Source organism: Gorilla gorilla, chromosome 2 (assembly GCF_029281585.2).
Source record: "Gorilla gorilla gorilla isolate KB3781 chromosome 2, NHGRI_mGorGor1-v2.1_pri, whole genome shotgun sequence".
Lineage (NCBI taxonomy): Eukaryota > Metazoa > Chordata > Mammalia > Primates > Hominidae > Gorilla > Gorilla gorilla.
Window position 1 is genome coordinate 116,223,150 of NC_086017.1, and position 23,736 is coordinate 116,246,885.

The following is a 23,736-nucleotide window of genomic DNA, read 5'->3' on the forward strand; positions in this document are numbered from 1 at the left end:
AGTCAGTGGGATGGGCGTATGGGTGGAGGGAGAGGGCAGTCGATTTTTAAACCTCAGCGAGGGTGGGTGGGCAGTTGGAAGCCAGAGGCCTTATCACTGGGGCGCTGCTACATCACAGAAAGTGTTAGTCGCAGGGCTCTCCCTGGCGCGCGCGGCTCCTGTGCTTGCTTCTTATTGGCGGACCTGGCCCTGGGGGCGGAGCCGCGGTGAAGCCCCGCCCACCCGGGCGCCAGGACCGGGGCACGCGGTTCTCACTGATCCCGGAGCTGGGCTCAGGGCTCGGACTCAGTCCTGCAGCGCCTCTAGGCTGCGGATCCGCGCTTCAACCACCTGCTTTGCGCTGCGTCCGGGGAAGTGGGGAGGAGACGGGAGGGAGGGAGGAGGCGGGGAGAGGAGGAAAGAGGCAGCTTACACACGCCTTCCAGTCCCTCTACTCAGAGCAGCCCGGAGACCGCTGCCGCCGCTGCCGCTGCTACCACCGCTGCCACCTGAGGAGACCCGCCGCCCCCCCGTCGCCGCCTCCTGCGAGTCCTTCTTAGCACCCGGCGTTTCATGCACATTGCCACTGCCATTATTATTATCATTCCAAGACAAGGAAAATAAAAGAAGATACCAGCGAAAAGAACCGCTTACACCTTTCCGAATTACTAAAGTGTCTCCTGGAAAGAGAGGGTCGTTGTCCGCGGAGGAGCAGCCGAAGGGCCCGTGGGCTGGTGTTGACCGGGAGGGAGGAGGAGTTGGGGGCATTGCGTGGTGGAAAGTTGCGTGCGGCAGAGACCCGAAGGTGCAGCGCCACAGCCCAGGGGACGGTGTGTCTGGGAGAAGACGCTGCCCCTGCGTCGGGACCCGCCAGCGCGCGGGCACCGCGGGGCCCGGGACGACGCCCCCTCCTGCGGCGTGGACTCCGTCAGTGGCCCACCAAGAAGGAGGAGGAATATGGAATCCAAGGGGGCCAGTTCCTGCCGTCTGCTCTTCTGCCTCTTGATCTCCGCCACTGTCTTCAGGCCAGGTGAGCAAGGGCCTGGGAGCAGCCCCAGACAGACGTTGGCCTGGAGCAGTTTCCTAGGTCCCCGTCCCAGCCTCGCACCCCCGAGGCAGTGCGCCCAGGCGCGTGGGGGAGGTAAGGGGACCGCTGTCCCGGCACAGAGCTGTCCCCGGGCTCGGTCACCTGTGCCGCACGTTTGGGCTTGGCTGGTTAGCTCAAGTTTGGGCATCAAGCTGGGGAAACTGGGTGAATCTCCAGGAACTTGGTGCTCCGGGGTGGGCAGGATTCGCCTGACGCTCTCCCCTTGCCCCTGCGGCTCCCAGCTAGGCGGCGGACTCTTGCCCTCTGACAGTTCCTCCTGTCTCTGGGTATCCAAGTCCACGTCACTGCGCCCCGAGCAGTTTTTCTTTCGCTTAGCTCTCGGATGAAATAACTGCCGGCACTTTTTCGTGATAAATCCCCTAGTAACTTCCCCTTGGTGAGCTGAGGAAGGGATGGGAGGGGTAGAGAAGGAGAGGACTTTAATCACCTCCCCCCGCCCCCCTTGAGAAACCTGCTAAAGCTTAAAATCGTGGTTTCAACGTTCCCCCCTGCGGTCCCCGTCCATTGTCTGGGCGGGTGGTGAGTGAAAGGGTGACCGCAGGCAGATAACACAGCCTGAACAGGAATTAGTAGGTACGTCTGGGAGACACCTCAGTGAGAGGCTTGTGAATTTCCAGGACCTGCTCATAGAGCCTCAGTTCTCAGTTCTGTACTGAGTCTTGGAAGAGAGAGAGAGAGAGAAAAAAAAAAAGGCAAAATTCCCAACAACTAAAATATCTCGCGGGAAATCCCTTTCCACACCCTCGGGGACGTCCCCTGGCCCTGGTATCCTCAGGCCCGCCTGGCGGCTGACACAAGTTGTTCTAACAGGGTATTCCGTGCGCTCACAGTTGCCTGACAGAGCAGCAGGTTCCTTTGCTCCCCTAAACTGAAAATTTAGGGGATTTTTTTTTCTTTGAAGTTTTTTTTTCTATCCCTGCGTAGACAGTTGCCAGTTAAACTCCTACTTCCTGGTATTTTGGCCTGTTTGTTCTTAGTTTTTTCTTTAGCTTTTATCAAAGAAAAATCTCACTTCCTTTTATCCGTGCACATCCCTTCAGCTGTCGGCAAGCTCAGGTCACAGAAGAGGTTTGAAAGCCTCTGAATCTCTCCCAGGAACTGGCGGGGAGAGGGGTTTGGGGGCCAGAGCCTGAGGAAGAGATTACAAGTGTTTGCGAGCTGCTGCTGCTGCTGCCGTTGCTGTGTGTGTGGGCGGGAGGAGTGCCCTCTCCAGATCTCTTTATTAAAGTTACATTTCTGGGTGAGGTAATGAGCTCACCTGATCTTTCTGAGGCTGAGGAAAAAAAAGGTGTCTGCGTTCTCTGACAAATCTCGGGCTCTGGGGCGGGGACTGTGAAACCATAGTTCAACCGGATTTAAAGCAGGTGTCCTAGTGTAACAACGCTGGGGAGGTAGGTGGAAAGGCGAGACCCCCTTGGGCCTGGCACAGTGTGGATTTCACTTTTTCGAGATTCCACTGTCCGATGGAGGAAAGGACACTTTGGAGCCAGGGAATGAGTCAACAAGGGAGGACAAGGGTGATGTCGGTTTGTAACATGCAAACGTCCACACGCCCACAGTTGGTTTTCCGATTAACCCCCTCGAGACTTGGAGAATGTAATCTCACCCTCGTCCACACCCCTGACACAGGCACATAACCAGTTTCCTTTTCTGTGCCGTCACAGGCGGGTCACGTCGCAGGATAGGTTTTTCTACACATTTAACTGCTAAAATGGGGAAAGTTCCGCTTTCAGACCTCCTTCACGGTGGTTCTTTTGGCGCCACAGGCTCGTGTGTCCAGGGGGCACCGAGCTGCGCGCTTTCGGCGAGCGGCTAGCCCCGGCTCACCGCAGCCAGCCACCGTGAATCTGAGGATCCGATATCGGCCCTGGACCCTCAGATCCGTGGTTTCGGTGAATTACCGAGCTGGCATTGCCGAAATTCTCATTGCAGTATCAGTGTGTTTTAAAAGGAAAGGTTACAGCACTAAAGGCGCCGTGTCTACACTGAGGAAGCAAGTCTTGGACAGTAAGTGCGCCTTCTTCGGAGCCCTCTGCATAGCAGAGCCCGGTGGGGGTGCGGTGCCAAAGGCCGGCTTCATTTGAGGGGGGTAACTGACTTCCCTGCCGGCCACTCTTCATTTCCGGAGCAGTTTTAATAGTGTATGTCCAGTTGTAGAGGTCAAAAACTCGAGTTTGTGAAACTGCTTCCCCGGGTCTTTCGGCTTGTAGTCGCTACAAAGTCACTGATATATTTTAGGCGTGCCACGTTACCTGTTGAAAGGAGGAGAAAAATATATGAACCACGAAAACTGAATTCAGAGATAAAGGCAATGAAGTGTGTGTTCATCATCCGAGGTAGCAATATTCTCATTATTCTTGTAGAAAGAGCGTCAGCCTGTGGTGACATTTTGTATTGCTTTAAAAAAAAAAAAGGCTTTTCTGGATTATTTACAAGGAGGTGGGGCGCTGCAGTTAACTCTTTCTTCACTTGGGTCATCTGTGTGAACCCGTCTATGGGATTTTTCATAACTACTCACTGATCTCACAGATATAAGATTCATTCTAAGACATAAGCACACATAAAGCTTTCTTCAGTGGGATATTATGTTTGAAACATATCAATTGATCTCAACAGGACTTGGGAAAGCATCAACTCAAATAATGTCCTTTCAAAGACTATTGATGTAGGACTATTGAAATTGATTAATTTAAAAACTAAAAACTGTTTAACAGCCAATATATATATATTTTTTCCTTAAGGATTTATTTAATCCAATAGTAATTTACAATTTAATGGAGCATTATTTGCAGTAAATTGCTTTTCTAGGCTTTCTTCAGGACATCTACCTTCAGGCACTTGAGCAAGTCATTTAACCTTTTTGAGCTTCAGTTTTCTCATACAAAATAAAAAGACAGACTAGAGGCCTACTCTCTGAAATGTGTCCCAGCTCAAAAACTCTTTGTTTCTGAAGTCTTAAGGTAAAAAACCAATTTAGGCAGGCAAAGTCATTTTTCAACACTATTTTTCTAAGGATCTCAGTCTAGACAAAATTCATATAAATTGTATTATTAGAAAAGTATCAGTAGACCCCAATTTCTAATTTCCTTTTTTTTTCTACCTTTAAAAATTCATGATAACATCTATGCTTACTCTTTCCAGCCTTAGTAGGGAAAAAAAAAAAACATGAAGGAGAGAAATTAGCCTTCCACTCTCCTGGGAAAAGAGGACCCAAAAGTAGGAAAGGATAGTAGGCCTCAGAAAGCCCTGCTAGAGTAACCCATCTCTCCTGCAAACCTGTTCCTATATAAACTGCATACATAGTACCTAGAATGAGATGTAAATGATGGTTTATGCTTAAATATTCATATGACAAAGCCTCATATTGTACATCCTAAAGTTGCTCAAAAAGTTGATTTGCAACATGTTTGTAAATGCAAGACAGAAGGAAATAGAAAATACTAATATTTTTCTATTGTTTTAAAACTTGTAGAAATCCAAAATATCTTGTCTTACCAGATTCCAAACCTTTTCTGACTTTGTAAAAAATTCAAACTAGCTTATCTTTTTTAATAGACATTCGGATGAAAATGCATGTCTACCATTGACTTATCAAAAAGGAGAAAATTAATTAAATAGTCTTGTGTTATTAGTAAAATTGTATATTGTAGTCAGTATTCATGTGTTCAGTTTCTAACTATGTCATGTAAGAATGTTGTGACCTTGGGAAAATTATTTTTCTGCTCTTACTTATTTCCCATCTGTGAATTTCTTTCTGTGCAATGTGTGGTTCTGATTGTGTTGAGATTAGTAATTCCCTTGCTCAGCATTTCAAATTTTTTAAGTAAAACGTGCTATATTAATTAAGGCTTTTATTATATTGTTAATAGAATAACACTCTTTAATTTGTTCCACTTAATTATCACTTTTATCATTTTATTAAAATAATGGACAGATGTTTCTTTTTTTTTTTTCTCTTTTTTCTTTTTCTCCGTCAAATTTTCATGCCACTAACCATGGGCCTTTGTAAAACTTAATACCACCTAAGTTGTCAGTATTACTTGGTGTAAGATGGCAGCAGTTTGTCAGATAGTATTTTAAATGCTTTATAATCACCATGTTTTACATTTCCAAACACACTTCTTTCTGTTCTGGCCATTTATTTAGCATAAAACACCATCAAAGAGTTCTAGCTCCCTGAAGGTATTCACTCAAGTAGACACATGCAATTTATAGCCCAGATATGCAGAAGATCCACTTAGGTATAGCTATGATAGAAGAATATGTCTCTGTCTCAATGTATACATAGAAACTTAAATGCAATTTCTCACAATGTGTAAATTTTATTCTTCATTGTTAAGTTTTCACAGAGGCTCATCTCATTTCTTACACATTATGTGTGTGACACATGTATGTGACATATGAAGAATGAACTAACTTACTGGAATACTAAAGAATGGTTTCTTGGGAGTGGTGGGTGATAACATTTATTTGGTTATTACTTTTGGATTTCAACTCAGTTTATTTTCAATAAGAAATGGAAAAAAATCCATTTATACTTTTGATTACTTTTTTTATTAGGGTAGAATTTTCCTTTCCTTGTGGAGAGTAAATTCAAGACTAAAACAGATATTCTATATTCAGGAAGAGGATATTGCAGGCTATTTGGTAAGGTTAAATCTAAATCCTACAATTATTATAGTGTCCCTACAGTACGTAAGTCATTACCATATTTTTGGAGTTACTGATATTTTCATGCAGCTGATTTCTCTGCTTAAATAATAAATTTTACATTCTCTTTTCTCCCTTATTATTGAATAGAATACCTTATATATTTCAGATAGGCCTAGTTCCAAATGTGCTATGGTATTCAGTAATTGTTTTATGCTAACCTATTATCATAGCCCATTACTGTAGTCTATGTTCCAAGAATGAAATTAGCTTTTAATGCTTCCTCTCTTATTTATCCAGTCAGTTCTCAATTATCCATTCCATTGAAGGGGAATTCAGAGTTGCGCACAATCCAAAACATCTTCTAACCAAAGGATTACTTAATTTGACTTTGAGTTGAGGTACTTCAATGAACATGTCTATACTTGTCTGGTCTAAGAATTCATAGTACTTCAACACAATGAAACTAAACTGCTGGGGAATAGGTTAATCAGAAATTAGACAGCTGTCCAGCTTCTCCGATTTGCTTCTCTATTACTGTTTTTATTATTGTTTTAGCTCTTTTCTGTATCACTTAAGGAACTGATGCAAAATCTTGGCCCATGTAAGACTAAAAACATCTATGAGATGAAACTAAACCTTTGCAATCTTCTCAAATCCTATAAATATTATAGACCCTTGATGTTCATTCACAGGAAAACATACTATGACCATGGCAATTGCTGTAGTCTTCTGGCCTTTGCTCAATGACACTTCCAATATGAATAATTTGTTTAGCTCTGCAAAATCACATTTCAAGTTTTAGAAAAATTTTACCCTCACCTGGCCCTTTTTCTTAAGCAAGTTTTTTATTACATCATATGAGTTTCCATGAATAAATGAATAATAAAGAAATACCTTTTTCATGTTATGAGTTGGGTTAGCAGCCAGGTAGGTTGACTCTCCAGTAGGATTTTCACACACCTGCTTTTAGAAAAAAAAATTACTACTTATAATGGATTATCGGGTTACAGTAAACAGTGAAAACCAGTAATATCAAATCCATAAATGTTAGGAAGATTGGAACTTGTAATTAAAAAAGACTTTATTTTTGATTATTTTAACTTATTATGATGATTTCACTAGAGAAGTTAACTGAATTTGTAGATTAAGATATCAACCAGCACTCCAACCCAATGTTTTCTTGAGGGAGATAAACCTCAAAGATACCTTCACCTTAGAAATTGATATAAGTAGGTTTTTATCCTCTCCATCTGTATAGTTTTAGAGAGAGTCTAGGTTACCTTATTTGAACAGTGAAAGAAAAAAAAAAAAACTTTCCTGTACTTACTTGCCTTTGGTGCAAAATCAACATTGGAATGTTGATAATGACTAAAGTGAGTCTTAACTTTTCCCTTTTCCTTTTCCCTGTACTTGTCTTTGCTGTAGTTTTTACCACATTGTATTATGATATTGGTGACTTTTTTCAGTTGAACATAAATTTTTTGAATACCAAATATCATCTTTGTTTATGTATCCTTAAGTCTAGTTAAGAGCTTGACACCTAGAAGCTGCTTCACATTTTTTCTTTGCATTAAATACAGTAGAAGCAATGCATATGTAGAGAATTAAACTCCATATGGCAGCACCTGACATTCATGGATTACTAAGAAATTTTCTCAAGGAGTTTGGGAGTTGAGGATATAATATTCCTCACTGAGAATTGAACTGGAAAATAAAACCATCATGAAAGAACAGAGTGGGACAGGCCATCAAGACCTGATGGTACTTTAGAAGTATTAATGAAAAACAAAAAGAAAAGAACATGTATATTCGTAGAGGACCTGTGATTAAGGATGAAAAAGACTCTGGTCATTGGAGAAACACAGAAAAAGTAGAGGAGTTGGGCCAAATGTGGTTATTGAAGCTATTATACTTAATGAATCCAAACACTTTCTTTTATGGTGAAAGTAAGTGGCCCCTCTAACTGGCAGACATGACTTGGCCAGTCTCCTTAGCAAGTATACCTTTTTGTTGACATAGATAAAACTCATTATAAGAACCTAATTCTGGGGCCAGGCTCAGTGGCTCATACCTATAATCCTAGCACTTTGGGAGGCCAAGGCGGGCAGATCACCTGAGGCCAAGAGTTCGAGACCAGCCTGGCCAATATTGTGTAACTCCGTCTCTATTTTTTTTTTTTTCTTAAAAAAGAACGTAATGCTCTGAATATTCAAGTCATATAGTAAACTTTCCCATGCTGGAATTTCATGGTCACTAAGAAATCTTCTAATTATAATGTGATGTTTGTTTTTTGTTTTTGTTTTTGTTTTTGTTTTTGAGACGGTGTCTCGCTCTTGTTACCCAGGCTGGAGTGCAATGGTGTGATCTCTGCTCACTGCAACCTCTGCCTCCCGAGTTCAAGCGATTCTCCTACCTCAGCCTTCCAAGTAGCTGGAATTACAGGTGCCCACCAGCTCGCCCAGCTAATTTTGTGTATTTTTAGTAGAGACTGGGTTTCGCCATGTTGGCCAGGCTGGTCTGGAACTCCTGGCCTCAGGTGATCTACCTGCCGCCGCCTCCCAAAGTGCTGGGATTACAGGCATGAGCCACCGCACCGAGCCCAATGTGACTTCTTATATAGCCAGTTTACAGTCAGAGGATGCACTAGCTGGAAGAGAAGCATTGTATTCCCTTGGCAATAATTGCTCTTATGTATACCAATAAGCTGGTTTATGAGTTTGGCTAGTGAGAATTCATCCCTAAAAGATGGGAAAACGTTTGGTAAGCAGCCAAAAGAAGCTTCTAAGTTTTCAGGGTTGAAACCTGCACATTGAACCCTTCCAAATTCAGCTTGTTTGTGGTACAATCAGCTAACCATTCCCCAGGTGACACCTATGGTGTCATTTGTTGTCAACTTCTGTGTTACCTATTATAGACATTTATTTTCTTTCTTTTATATCTTTTGGTGCTATCTTGCTTAATATGCATATTATTAGTAGGTTGACCATTCATTCATCTTGGTATACCTAAGACTGTCCTGGTTTATGCCTCATGAGCTGGTACAATTATTAATGGCATCCTTTTTCATTTTCAGAAGTGCATTTTGCATAACATATCATACAGGCTCCGCAATAATTTGTAACTTGTCTTTATGTCTTGGAGTACTTCACTGTGATAAATGCACTCTTCATCCTAACCAAGTGCATATTTTTAACCCATTTAAATTTAATTATCAGCTACAGTGAAATATCATTAATGGGTTATATGCCCCTTTCATGTCAGGTATAAGAAAGAAAGATGTGAGGTTGTAGCCTCTGAAATTCCAGAATGTTGTGGATATGAAACGTTAAGGATCCCATGGTTTGGAATGGAAACTAAATTGACCTCAGATGCCAAGGGAATAATTTTGTTTGAAATTCACCTGGGAGCTACACTTAGCTACGGAGTTATTTAGGGAAGAACTATTTCAGTATGAGCTTGAATTCCTTTTGCAGCAAATTGTACAACTCCCATTCTGTTCTTCTATGAGATTTCTCAGTAATCACACTACCAATTTTGATCTTAAAAAAATCAGGGATGTTGAAGGAAGCCCCAGCATTCTTCTGTACATGCAAACTAAGTTGTATCAGTCAGAAAAGGCGACCTGATGTGGCCACCAACAGTATGGCTAGGACACGGTTGTAGTCAAGGGTGTGACAACAGCAAAGATGCTTATCGCGGAAACTTTGACCCTGTATTAACAATTTTCACCTTCTAGATCCTTGGGCAAAACATACGGCCTTTTGAGAGGCTCAAGCAGTGTTGAATAAGAATACTTTCACTTAGAGCTAAAACCTTAACTCTCTCCAGAGTTAAATTATGGAAAGTTCAGTGTGTGTGAGTTTGTGTGTGTTGGGGGCTGGAGAGGAGAGAGAAAGACAGAGAGACAGAGAGAGCGAGAGAATGAATTCTGAAGGATTAGAGGCATGCAATTTATTGTCACAAGTTAAAATATGGTAAAAGAAGGGTTGTTGGAAAAATGAGAATGTTCTTTTGATGTTCTTTTTGTTTAGCCCCCCATTTGAGAGCTGAAATAAATGAAACCACAGGTTAAGAGATTACCTAAAATCCAGTAGCAAATTAACCACAATTCCTAGTGACATGTTTTCAGTTTCATTTGCACCTAAACTCATAGATTAAAGGTTTTGACCTGTAAAGAACCTAAAAATTACTTAACTACTTGACTAAGGTCACATTGTTGGCCAATCCAGAATTAAAACTCATGTCAATTGATCATTCAGCATATATAACAGCTTTCAACAAACATTAATGGAGTGCTCAATACGTACTACACATTGTGCTTGAGGATATGGAAATAAACTAATTACTATACATTCAAGATCCTATCACTCAAAGATGTTATGTTCTCTCAGGGAAACAGATATCAATTAATTAACTATATAACTATTTGCTAGAAATTTTGGTAAATGTCACAAGAACAATGAACAGCATTCTACAACAAAGGGGCCAGATCTAGTCTGGGGTTTAAGAGAAACTCAGAAAACGTCTAGCAGGAAGTGATATCTGAGCTATGTGCTGAGGAATAATCTAGCAAAGGATGTGGGCTGAGGAAATAACATGACTGAGGATGCTAAGGTGGTAAGAAACATGGTTTCTAACTCCTGGAGGTGAAAATGTGCCTATCCCTTTTCAGGAAAACTAAAGAAGTTTTGAAGGTTGAGGCAAAAACCAAGGATTCCTTGAAGTTGTTCAAATACTTTCCTGCAATCTCCCTAATTGACTTGCCAGTTGTGGGATCTACAAGAGGATGTCTTTGTCTTACTGAAATATTCACATATTAGTAAATATTTGTATGTATACCTCCCTACTTAAAAAATAAAGTGGAAACATATCATATACATCATTTTGTACCTTTCCTTTTTCACTTAGCAGTACATTTTGGAGATTAAAAAATTGTCTCATAGCAGCACCTATAGCTCTACCTCATTTTTAAAAAGCGTGCATTGGATTTTACTGTACTATCATCATTAATTTAACCATTTCACAAGTTCCTGGAAGTTTAGGTTGTTTCCAATCTTTCATTATTACAAACTAGAGCAGTGAACATCCTAATACATGTTATTGTCCATATAAGCAATTGGTGGCAGTTGTTGGTAAAATGTCTTGAAGTGAAATTACTGAGTCAAAGAAGATGTGTTTTTCATTTAGAAAGAAATTCTAAAATTACTGCGCAAAGAGTACACATCTTTAAAAAACATCCCAACAAAAGTGAGATAATGCCTCTTTCTTAAACTCTCTTCATAAATCTGTACTATTACATTCCTCTTTTTAACCAGTATCATAAGTTGGTTTTCATTTATTTAAAGCTTATTGGAAAAGTTAGAATTATAGGAGTAGTAGGCATATACACTCACATACAAGGCAAAACCTATATTGGTGCCTAACTTTATTATACATGAGATTGGGCCAGAAATGGGAAAAGACAAGTATTTACCATGAATTTTTATTATTGTTCTTTCTACATAAGATTGCTCACTTTTAGAACATAAACTGTATAATTATAAGCCATCACTTCTTCCATTTTGTAAAATTAATACTCTGTACAATCAGGATTAAGAGACAGCCACATTTGAGCCATAAGTGAATTTAATACTGCTTTTCAACACAAAGAAATGGTTTCCAAATATTTGTATTAGTTCGTTGTAGGTACAGTATACATTGTATGGGTGGTCTGACTAATGCCACTTTGTAAACCCTGTATAATAGTCATTACTAAACAAACTTCAGTTATTTTTAAGTAAATCATATTTCGAACAATTATTCCAACAAGTTTAAGGCTTAAGTAAATCATCTTTTGAACAATTCTTCCAACAAAGCTTGTCAGAATTTTGTATAAGCTGATAAAAAGTACAATATTTTACAAATATTTTTTAAAAATCAGTGCCACCAAATATTTTTCACCTGTAATTTTTTAACCCATTAAGGAAAGTAGGAATAAAATCTATTTTAGTCACTTTTACATAGAAAATAGCAGGATATATATATATATGGTTTTGAAAAATTATATGCCGAAAGTAATATTTTTAAACAAATGATAAATATTCATAATGGAGGTAATGTTTGTATGCACATACTGTAATTTCATGAGTAAAGCAGTTTCTGCCTGGTATTTAGTTTAGATGTTCAAATCTGGGGCACTTATACTTTATTCTGCAAGCATTTTCCCTACCTGGTGATAGGTACGACACTTTCTAAGAAGAATGTTTATGGTGATTTTAAGGTATAGGTTTTATATTTTTGCAGAGATGGGCATGGATCTAAGTATGAATAACAGTTTTGATATCAGATCTAAGAGTAAAATGTAATTTATATTTGGATTTACTCCATTACATAAATCCCCTGTTCCACCCAGCCTCAATGGATACTGGCTAGTTCTCAAATAGTTTTTTTTTTTTTTTTTTTTGAGAAATGCTTGTTTAGTATAAGATTAAATAGCTTCTCTTATCATACTAGAATGGCAAATACATATCTGTTTATTAAAACAAAACCTTTATCCACTCAGCTGTTTTCCTCTTTGCTGTTAGAAAATGCCACCTTTCTAAAAGAGATTATAAAATAGTAAAAAAGGAGTAGGGTTTCAGGGTATGGTTTGGAGGTTATCATTTTCTAGAATCCATCCAAAGTGTTTGGTTAGAAATGATTTGAACTGCTTGAGTAGTGATTTGATGGTAGACAGTATGGCCGTATCTCCATGGTATTAGAAGACCTATTCTCTGCTTGATCTTCATGAACTGTCTATGCTCAGACTCCAGACTGTCAATGCATAGCATAGATTTCTTTATATAAGAGCTCAAGAGCTTGGGCTATGGATCAGAGCATGAGTTTGCTTTCTAGCTTTTGTCTGTTTTTTCATTTGTTAATTGAGGATAGCAGTATTACCAAGTTCATTTGGTAGGAATATTCAAGAAGGTAATGAATTTATATTATGTTTGTCAGTGCCTGGCACATTGTAGACACTCAATCAAATAATAATCATTATGAATCAGATTTTTCAGTAACCTAATAATATCAGTTATTCACATCAGAAAAACTTGTGAAATACTTCATTTTACTGATTGAGAAACATTTCAGTTCCATCTGAATACATTTTGGGCTTCCATAACTAAACTGAAAAGTATATTTTATTAGAATGTTTCATAATCTCAATGAATGTCAAGTAACCTTTCAGTTTTATCATCTCAGGAAAAACAAAAGAACATAATTGAAAATTATAGCTTTAAAATGTAATTTTCCACAAAAAAAGAGAAAAAAACACGTTAAAATTATAAAGACATATGTAATGCACTATATTATTCTCAGAAATTGACATTATTATATGTGTTTCTGTAATTTGAAAATATTAGAACTTAGAAAAATTTCCAATTGTTACAATGCTGTCATTTTGATAATAAAATTATGATTTTAAATACATTATTTCTCAAGTATAATTCAATAGAGGGAGCTCCACTGCTTTCCTTTTATGAGCACTGTAGGATGCTTCCATTTATTATGATTTTCCAATGACCTCCAATTTAATAGTGAACATTATTAAAAACCTATAATTTTAATATTAAGGATATTTTGGAAAGTGAATAGTATCCTCTTTCTATTCATATAATTCAAAAAATGCTTCCACAAATAATATGTGTTTTAAAGCCCCAGTTCTTAGTTCTTTGTACCTTTTGCATAATAACTCACTAGACATGATTAAAGTAGGTATACTCTTGAGAAGCATACTTTAATACACCAAGGCATCAAAAGAGAACAAAGTTCATTTCTAGTGATAAAATAATGCATGTTTTCATATTAATTTTGTGGTAGCTATTAAGTTAAAACTGTTATATATTTGAATAGTAGACGAAATCTTTTAAAATTACTCTGCCTAGATTTTTAACCAAATGGTTACAGATTTCCACATGGAAATGGTCTTCTTCCTTTTTTATTTTCTCATATATTCCCTTGATTTAGGTAATCCCAAATTGTATTTTCAAGCTAAATTGATATTCATCATCTTATCTATTATTACTTTACCTTTTAATTTTGTTATGATGAAAGAAGTTGTTGGGTTGATTTTGTTCAAAAATTTATAATTTTGTCACAAATCCACTAACATGGTTAAAAAATTTAAATAGTTTCAATTTTATAAGACATCTCCTAAGATGTTTCTACATAAGGGAGTTATCCACTCTGTGTGTGACCCTGACAATTCATTTACCTTTTATGAGGTTCATTTTTCTCATGGAAGTATTGTACCATGTGATTTCTCCACAGCTCAAAAATTCTAAGATTCAAAACTATATTTTGATTTAGAAGAAGAGTATGCATGCACACTTGTATGTTTGAGTCAGTGTTGAGCAATAATTTTACCTGAAGTCTAATTAAGGAAAAAAAATTCAATGATGGGCCTCATTTTTAAATTTGAAATGAAAATGATTTTATTACATTCTATAGAAAATTGTATAATATCACACATTAGACCTCCTAATTTATTACTAAAATTATATCAGTAAATGAAATGGTCCAATTCTCTGGTATATTTAAGAATTGTCAACACAGAAACAGATTTAAAAATCTCATATTGAAATTAGATTATCTGTCACGATGGCCATACTGGGAAGGGAGCTTTGTGATAAAGGCCTGTGGGTTCTTCATCACAGTTTTAACAAATCACAATTTAAAATACCTTTTAAAGTAAGTGCCCATTTTATTGTGCTTACTTTCCATTATAGATCAGAGTTTGAGAATATGGTGTCTGTAGCCAAATTGTTTAGTTTTGAAACCTGTGTCTCCATTCTCCAATTTCCCAGTTGGGTGGCATTGGGGAAGTTGCTTAAACCCTCTTCTGTCCTAATCTATGCAATGGGAATAATAGCACCTATCTTGTAGGATAGCTGTGAAAGTTAAATGAATTAATACACATAAAGTTCATTAAACAGTGTGGTTGTCAGTAGCAAGCTCTTAAGAGGTGTTAGTATTATTCAAGTATTTAAATAAATTAAATCTCAGTTAATCTTTCCCACTTCCCCAAAATATGATTATACACCCAACTGATTCACATAGATATTATACATAAAGAAGAGAGGCCACAGGTTCAGAATTATAAAATTGCCAGCTGTAGCTCCTCTCCACTCTACCTTTCTTTCCACTCAAAAAAGAGAATCTGAATGAGAGTGATGTCATGTTTTTTATTGGGCGTAACCTTGAATCTACTCACTCTGTAAAACAAGCCATTCACAAACTCCCAAGACTTTATCCATTAATTGTTAGTATCATATTCATTATGTCATAGTTCCCATCTGATAATGAAACATCATTGCATTGCAATCTTGAGGATGAAATATAAATTTAAAAGTGAATTTGAAGCTAAAAGTGAGATGCTTTGCAGCCTATAGTTTACAGTGTCTAAAAGCAATTGTTTTAGGTCATTAGTGTAAGTAGGCCATAGGTAACAGGAGTATACAAGTGACTGTGCTCGAAAGACATTTATGTAGACTCTGTAGATTCAGAGTCTACACAAGAATAAAATAGGGCCCAGTGATCGTATTTTAAGAAACCAAAAGAAGTAAACATTTTCTAACATATTTCTCAAACTTGTTTAGTCCCTTCTAATCTTTTCTCCCCTCTGCCATCAGAGTGACATAAGATCTAAATCAACCCTTTTTTTAATTGTCACATTTTCTTTTATTTTACTTTTTTTATTTTTTCTTTTTTATTATTATTATTATACTTTAAGTTTTAGGGTACATGTGCACAATGTACAGGTTAGTTACATATGCGTACATGTGCACAATGTACAGGTTAGTTACATATGCATACATGTGCCATGCTGGTGTGCTGCACCCATTAACTCATCATTTAGCATTAGGTATATCTCCTAATGCTATCCCTCCCCCCTCCCCCCACCCCACAACAGTCCCCAGAGTGTGATGTTCCCCTTCCTGTGTCCATGTGTTCTCATTGTTCAATTCCCATCTATGAGTGAGAACGTGTGGTGTTTGGTTTTTTGTCCTTGCCATAGTTTACTGAGAATGATGATTTCCAATTTCATCCATGTCCCTACAAAGGACATAAATTCATCATTTTTTATGGCTGCATAGTAGTCCATGGTATATATGTGCCACATTTTCTTAATCCAGTCTATCATTGTTGGACATTTGGGTTGGTTCCAAGTCTTTGCTATTGTGAATAGTGCCACAATAAACATACATGTGCATGTGTCTTTATAGCCTCATGATTTATAGTCCTTTGGGTATATACCCAGTAATGGGATGGCTGGGTCAAATGGGATTTCTAGTTCTAGATCCCTGAGGACTCGCCACACTGACTTCCACAATGGTTGAACTAGTTTAGAGTCGCACCAACAGTGTAAAAGTGTTCCTATTTCTCCACATCCTCTCCAGCACCTGTTGTTTCCTGACTTTTTAATGATTTCCATTCTAACTGGTGTGAGATGGTATCTCATTGTGGTTTTGATTTGCATTTCTCTGATGGCCAGTGATGATGAGCATTTTTTCATGTGTCTGTTGGCTGCATAAATATCTTCTTTTGAGAACTGTCTGTTGATATCCTTTGCCCACTTTTTGATGGGGTTGTTTTTTTCTTGTAAATTTGTTTGAGTTCATTGTAGATTCTGGATATTAGCCCTTTGTCAGATGAATCAACTGTATAACTGCTCTGCTTATACACACCCTCTCAATCACCCTTTCTTTGCCTGAATAACGTGTATCCCTATCCTTCAGAACACAGTTTATATGCCATCACCTCCAGAAATTCTTCCCTGATCTCTCTAAGTTGCCTGTCCTCTGTAGTTCCAGAGTCCATTTCATGTATTGCCTATTTATTCTTCTCTCTCTCCCTTAGTGAATTTTTATGTTCCTGGAGGCAGGAGCTGTGTCTACTTAATCTTTTTTCTACCCAGCATCTACTGATACATGGTACATTTTCGGTACATACCCATGATGATTGAATAAATGCATTAGTCAAAATTAGATTTCTTAGTCTACTGATACATAGTACATTCTCAGTGCATACATGACAATTGAATAAAGGCATTAGTCAAAATTACATTTCATAATTATCAATGAAGCCTATTTTAAACAACAACATATAATATTGTATGAATAAGAAATATCTACATTGAGAAAATTGTTCAATTTCTTTTAAAAATTGAGGGAATGACAACTCTCCTAAAACATGGTCCTAAAAAGAATTTGCCTTATTCTACCCATGCTATGCAAATTGAGTGTTAAAACAAATGGAATAAAGTTAGATTTCTTCCGAGTGCCAATCCAAGTTAACATAAGTACTCTTCTTGAGTTTCCATAGATATTGAACATAGTCTGTTCATTAAATGTGAGATCATCCTGAGAATTATAGAAATTTATTTAAACTAATTTATTCTAAAAAGTGTAGTTTTGTGAAGATACTAAAACTACTTTTTCTCCCACAGGATAATTGTAGACGTACATTCAAAATAGAAGTAAATGAATGGTAATATTAGTTCTTCTATTTTTAATTAATAGATTAAACCTTTGGATCAGGGCATTTCTCATAATCTAGCAGAAATAATATAGGAAAGACTTCATAAGCAGATTGATCAGTCATGCAGGCAGTATTTAATATATTTGTACCACTGAAAATATATCTGTACTGTGGACCATGTCTTGAATGCTCTTAAGAGTAAAATATCAGAGAAAATTTGGAGAAAATCTGGTTTTATTTTTACAAAACTATTGACTATTGAAAGAGAACTTTAAAATTCAGTCACTAATTTAACAAAATTATATAAATTTGAATGATGTTTCATTTTTACTGAAAAATAAACCTTGTGCTCTTGAAACCAACATATCATTTTAAGAAATAGATCTTTACTGATAAAAACAGTGCAGAATTGTATTTATCACAGATCTCATTATTCAATGGTACTTAATAGCTGAAAACTTAATAGTTTTAAGTCTGGTGTCACTTCTCTGGACAAAATAATCTTAATTTCTTATGATCTTTCAACTTAAGTCCTTTTTTATAAGCTTTGTTTTATTTCCTTACTTTACTTTTGATCCTTCCCAGTCCTTCAGAATTTTAACTTCTATATCATGGTTTTACTCTGCCAATTCCCGTATTACCTTCCCAATTTACCTTGTTAGTAAATTTTTACTTCTTTGGTCTCTGAGGCAAGCTGTCTTCTGAATTCTTGCCCAGAAATTGTAAGACTTTTCTAATATATTATTAAAAATACTTGTCCAGATAAACCAATATAAATACAACACATTATCAGTGATAACTCTCGTTTATTAAATACCTGCTGTACTCCATGTAAAATAGTACTTTACGAAAGAATGGCTAATATATTTGTATAACCAATTTTAAGTTTAAAAACTGTGACTCTTTTTTAATTTTTTAAATTATAAATTGTAATCTCACTTTCAGCCTTTTAAATATAGGACTTTGAATGCAGTATAGTTTATGTATCAAGAAGTAGCCAGAGCAAAGACATTATCAAATAAAGCCAAGTAAACAAGACTTTCTCTTTGTTGAAATATATAAACCTAATTGGACCATGTCAGTGATCAGTTAAGATTCTGGATTAATCAAAGAGGCTACATGACAATTTTTTAAAAAATCTTTTCTATTACTTGAAAAAATGTCACCCATTTCTAAGACAAATACTGTCTAGTTCCTGGATTCTTGGCATGTAATCTAGGCTTCACATTCATGATGTTGTCACCCAACAAAATAATCTTTCTACAAACATATAAAAATATATGGAGTTCTCAATTTTCCATGGAAATAGAATCTAGGGTTAATGTGGTGAAATAATTTTCATCATTAACAAGCCTTATTTTAGTATATGTAAATAGGATTAGATTGAAAAGCCAAGTTTTATAGTAAAAGATGTGATTTCTGTAAAAGAGAGTATTCTGTAAAAGCTGGAGGACAAGTGAAGCTTAAAGGAGCAGCTTGTACTGATGAGAAAGGGGAGAGGAATGAGTGGACCTCTCTTCAGAGAGAAAAGAAAGATAAGATGAAAAGCCAGCATGAAAAGGAACTTGCTATTTAAAATTACAACAAACTGTTTATGTGGACCAGTAGCATCATGATGTAAAATAAATTTTCTTTACTGCTTTGCCATGATGCTTAATTGATAATACATTCTAGTAAGCCCAAATTTGAATCTCTTCTCAATAACTAACATTCAGTTTATTTCTTATTTCGAAGTGGGAAGAGCAATGGCTGGAAAGAAACTTCCTACAGAGAAATTCTGATGCAAGTATGTCTTGAAATCCAGAGCATTTTGGTCCAAATTTAACAATGTGTGTCAAATTTTACAACAGCAGATGTGAATTTATGGTTCTTTATTAAGTTTTAGGAATTCTGAATTGTATTTGTCTGCTTAATTCTATAGCGAAACTAAAGCTCAGTTAAATAGTCTAAAGAATGTTACTTAATAGTAAAATTACATAAATATGCCATGCACATGTTGGCTTTCAACAGAGTGCATTTGAATATATTCAGATCTGTGGTGGGTGCTGAAGACTTGTCTATATAGGTTCAGTTCCATAACTGAACCAGTGAGAAGCTAGAAAACCAGTGTTTTCAAAACTACTCCCTCATGGGTGAATGGAGCACATACTATTGAATGATCTGCTCTAAACTTAGGCATTGGTGGGTCTGAAATAAGACTTGGGCAGTGAGCATCTGCTTCTCTTCACTCGAAGAGTTGACCTTCCAAGACTATAGAGGAAGTTAAAATTAAGAAATGAGTATAAGAGAGACACAAGTAGGTGACTTCTCAAATTCTGAAAAGGGAAGTTCGGGTAAACAAATCTGAAGGAAGAAGAAATTAATATTAGAAAAGCAGAGTTAGGAAGACAGAAGTGAATCAGTAAAATGTCTTTTGTTAGAACAGGTGCTTCTACATCTGTTTTGAATCAACTGCACAATGGTTTATGCATGGGCCAACTGAATAGAAATACTCAAGGCCAGCATAAATGGATTTGGTTCCAGTTACAGATTTCTTTGTTTTGTTTTGTTTTCAAAAATAGAGCCCAATTAAATCCATCCTCATTGGTTGTAGACATTACCCTAAATGTCTAGTGTGTGCAAATGTTTCTCTGTACCCTACCTTCCTATCCCTATTCCCCATGGGTCCCTAGCATTAGACCCTGCTTCCTGACAGTCTAGACTTGGGCTTGTCATTATACCACCATATATATATATATATTTATTTATTTATATATATGCAGATATATATATATCTGTAATTGTTTCCTTAGTGAATTGAAGGTTTTTTCATTTAAAATTAAATTTGTGTGGAAAGTATATTCTTTCCCATCAAGTTAGGAATATTTAAAAGAAGCATACATGTTAGATGCAAAGCGCTAATTCAGGAAAGACCAGATAACTAGTATCATTATATTCTTTTTCCAAGCATATTCCCCAATGTTTGGAATGCTGTTCTTTTGATCTTAACTCTGTCATCTGAAAGCACCCATCAAAGGTTACATGAGCAAATTACCCAATAAACATTATTTTTCCAATAGTTTCAGTCTCACCCTACTTAAAATTATATTGAATGTTCGTGACAGTTCAAATTGACAAATTTTCAGTTTGCCTCTTCTTTTTACCCCACGTTATTCTCCAAATAGAAATCTTGAGATTTTTTCCACAAGATAAATCTTTAGAATAACTGAGGACTAATTTATATGTTCCACAGCAGTCTGTAGTAGTCTCACAGGCTGAGCGTCCAAATGAGGTTGCTGCTACAGGGAAGGGCAGGCGGAAATAGAAATAAAATAAATAATCCTTCCCACCCTCACACACACACACACTCACACACACAATCAAGAAACCATCAAACAAAGCTCAGAAACATTTCAAACATAAGATCATCTTTTACTTTACTTTTTTGTTGCATGTTTACTTTGCCTTCTGGAAATATTGCACAATCTATTAGCTTTTTCTCTTTAGATGTTTGAAGGATACAGAAGGTACTACTAACTTAAAAAAAAAACATTGATTCTCACAGCAGAACCTGTGTGTACTTGTTCACTACATACCTACATTGTTAAATATAGTTGCTTCACAAACAATACAATAAGAAAGAATTTAAGAAAACAGATTCTATGTAAATAGTCTGCTTCACTAACTCTATTATTTAGTGATTAAACGGAAAAATATTTAGTATTGAGTGTTGGTTCATCATTGTTGAATCAGTAACGGTTACCAGGATCATTGTCAAGTTAATAATTGAGACCAGGAACTTCCTTCTTGCTGAGGGCTTTTAGTAGTGATCAGTGGCAGAGGGATATGAAAGGCTGGAGAAGAAAACAGGAGACCCAGTCCTGCCTTTACCAGCAGCCCTGAGATTTTGGTTAATCACTTCATATTTCTGTTCTGCTTCTTTGCTTATACAATGACATTAGGCTACAACTGAGTGGGCTCCCTTCCGTGTGATTGTGAGACTTTATTCTACTGCCAAATAAAAATAATATTTGCATTATCTCTTTTTTTAATATTTGCACTTTTTTGTTCTCATCAGTATCCATAATGAAGCACTAAGCATGTAACATTTTGCAGATTGAGATTTCCCAGTCACCGTGCACCATAAATAAAATAATTGAGACATAGGAATAAAAATGCATTACAGTATAAACAAGCAGTAACAGAGTGTGGAAAATAAAAAGACAAGGAAGTACAACCTCTCCTCTGTTTAACACTGAACAAAATTTTCGGGAGAGTATAATGTTATATTTATAATATAGAGCAATTAGATTTGGTTCAGAGAAAAGAAAATGATTAAACCTATAGAATACAGTTGTTGTAAAGAAGGGAAAAGACCTGGAGAAGGAAGAAGTAAAAGGTGAATTAATAGCTGTGATGAGAACACTGATCCATGATTCTTCATCTCCACAGACAACCGTCCCACAACAAAAACAAAACAGCATGCAATTGCTGAATGAAAAAGCTAGTTCCTCAAATTTGAAATGCTACTTTTGAGGAAGACTCAGGGACTTCTACCTCTTAGAGTATTACAAAATGTTATACATATACCATACTCCAAGCAGAGATGTTCTGCTGTCACTTTAAACTTAGTTTAGTATAAAAGGATGGTAAATTTGGTAATAAATTTAGTAATAAATGCAACATTTTTCTTATCTGTAACTTAATAGGAATAAACTAACTTAAGATTCCTTCTGGTTCAAATTCTTTATGATTTTTTATTTTGGGGATGTTGGACTTGAAGATTCACTAAATATTCGGTTATAGAAATACTTTTCTAGGAAAACTTATTAGGGTTAAGAAACCAGATATTTTTCTTTTAAAAAAATACGTAATTCGTATATTTTGAACTTAATAATTAGATTCCAAATGGTCCTAATCACACCCTGTGGATCTTTAGCTCTTGAGGATTCAAAACTATGAGATTTTACAATCACGTTTTAGATAGTAAAGATTGAATGAGTATGTTAAGGCTTTCATGAAAGAAAAATGGAAGAAAGAATAATTGAAACAAGTAACTTAAGTGGTGGGCAAGTAAAATCTGTAAGCCAATTTCTTTGTCTGTAAAATGAGGAGAATAATAGTATTTATATGAATTCTTTGTTGAATGAACAAAGTGAGATAATTTTTGGAAAATGATGAGCAAAGTGAATGGCAAGTAGAACAGACTTCAGAAATGTTAGCTATTTATTATTTACACAAGAAAAGTGGAAGGTGTGGTGTACTAAATATGACAAATATGACACATTCAAACAGAAAAGAGGAAAAAATTTCTGTTATGTAGAAAATTATCCCACTACAATTTTCTTTATCCTTATTTATTAAAAATACAGGGATGAAAGTAAGAAAAAAAGATACGCAAAACAGTGTGTGGTATGTTTGCTTAAAACGGAATGTGTTTTGAAACACACAAAAGCATATACCTACTTGTATGCTCATATATGCATAGTTTTGTTTTTTTTTTCTAAAAAACACACAGGAACCTTAATAATGGGCATCTCTGAAAGGGAGGCCTGCGAATATGAGATAGGAGGGAAGCCTTCTTATTTTTTAAGTATATGCTTTATCTGATTTGAATATTTATAATGTGTACATTATTTTAAAATAAACTACTAGTGCAAAATTAGTATTATTTTTTATTTTTTACATTTAATTTTATTTTAAGTTCCAGGATACATGTGCAGGATGTGCAGATTTGTTAAATAGGTAAATGTGTGGCATGGTGATTTGCTGCACCTATCAACCCATCATCTAGGTATTAAGTCCCGCATGCATTAGCTGTTTATCCTGATTCTGTCCCTCCCCCCTACCCCCTCAACAGGTCTCATTGTGTGTTGTCCCCCTCCCTGTGTCCATGTGTTCTCATTGTTCAGCTCCCACTTTTAAGTAAGAACATGTGATGTTTGGCTTTCTGTTCCTGCATTACTTTCCTAAGGATAATGGCTTCCCACTTCATCCATGTCCCTGCAAAAGACATTATCTCATTCCTTTTTATGGCTGCATAGTATTCCATTGTATATATGTACCACATTTTCTTTATCCAGCCTATCGTTGATAGGCATTTAGGTTGATTCCATGTCTTTGCTACTGTGAATAGTGCTGCAATGATCATACCTGTGCATGTATCTTTATAAACAGAATGATATCTATTCCCATGGGTGTATACCCAGTAATGGGATGGCTGGGTCAAATGGTATTTATGGTTCTAGGTCTGAGAGGAATCACCACACTGTCTTCCACAATGATTGAACTAATTTACATTACCACCAACAGTGTAAAAGCATTCCTATTTCTCCATAGCCTTGCCAGCATCTGCAGCATCTGTTGTTTCTTGATTTTTTAATAATCGCCATTCTGACTGGGATGAAATGGGATCTCATTGTGGTTTTGATTTGCATTTCTCTAATGATTAGTGACGTTGAGCTTTGTTTATATATGTTTGTTGGCTGCATAAGTGTCTTCTTTTGAGAACTATCTCT

General features: G+C 36.7%; 1 protein-coding gene across 2 annotated transcripts in view; it reads left to right on the plus strand.

Moving 5' to 3' along the window:
- The first annotated feature begins 258 nt into the window (after positions 1-258).
- ALCAM (activated leukocyte cell adhesion molecule) overlaps positions 259-23,736 on the plus strand; it is a 209,620-nt gene continuing 186,142 nt past the window's right edge. For both annotated transcript variants that reach the window (XM_055383240.2, XM_055383241.2), the window contains exon 1: positions 259-1,009. In XM_055383240.2, coding sequence (XP_055239215.1) covers positions 937-1,009 — 73 coding nt within the window. In that variant the 5' untranslated portion in view covers positions 259-936. The remainder of the gene's footprint in view (positions 1,010-23,736) is intronic.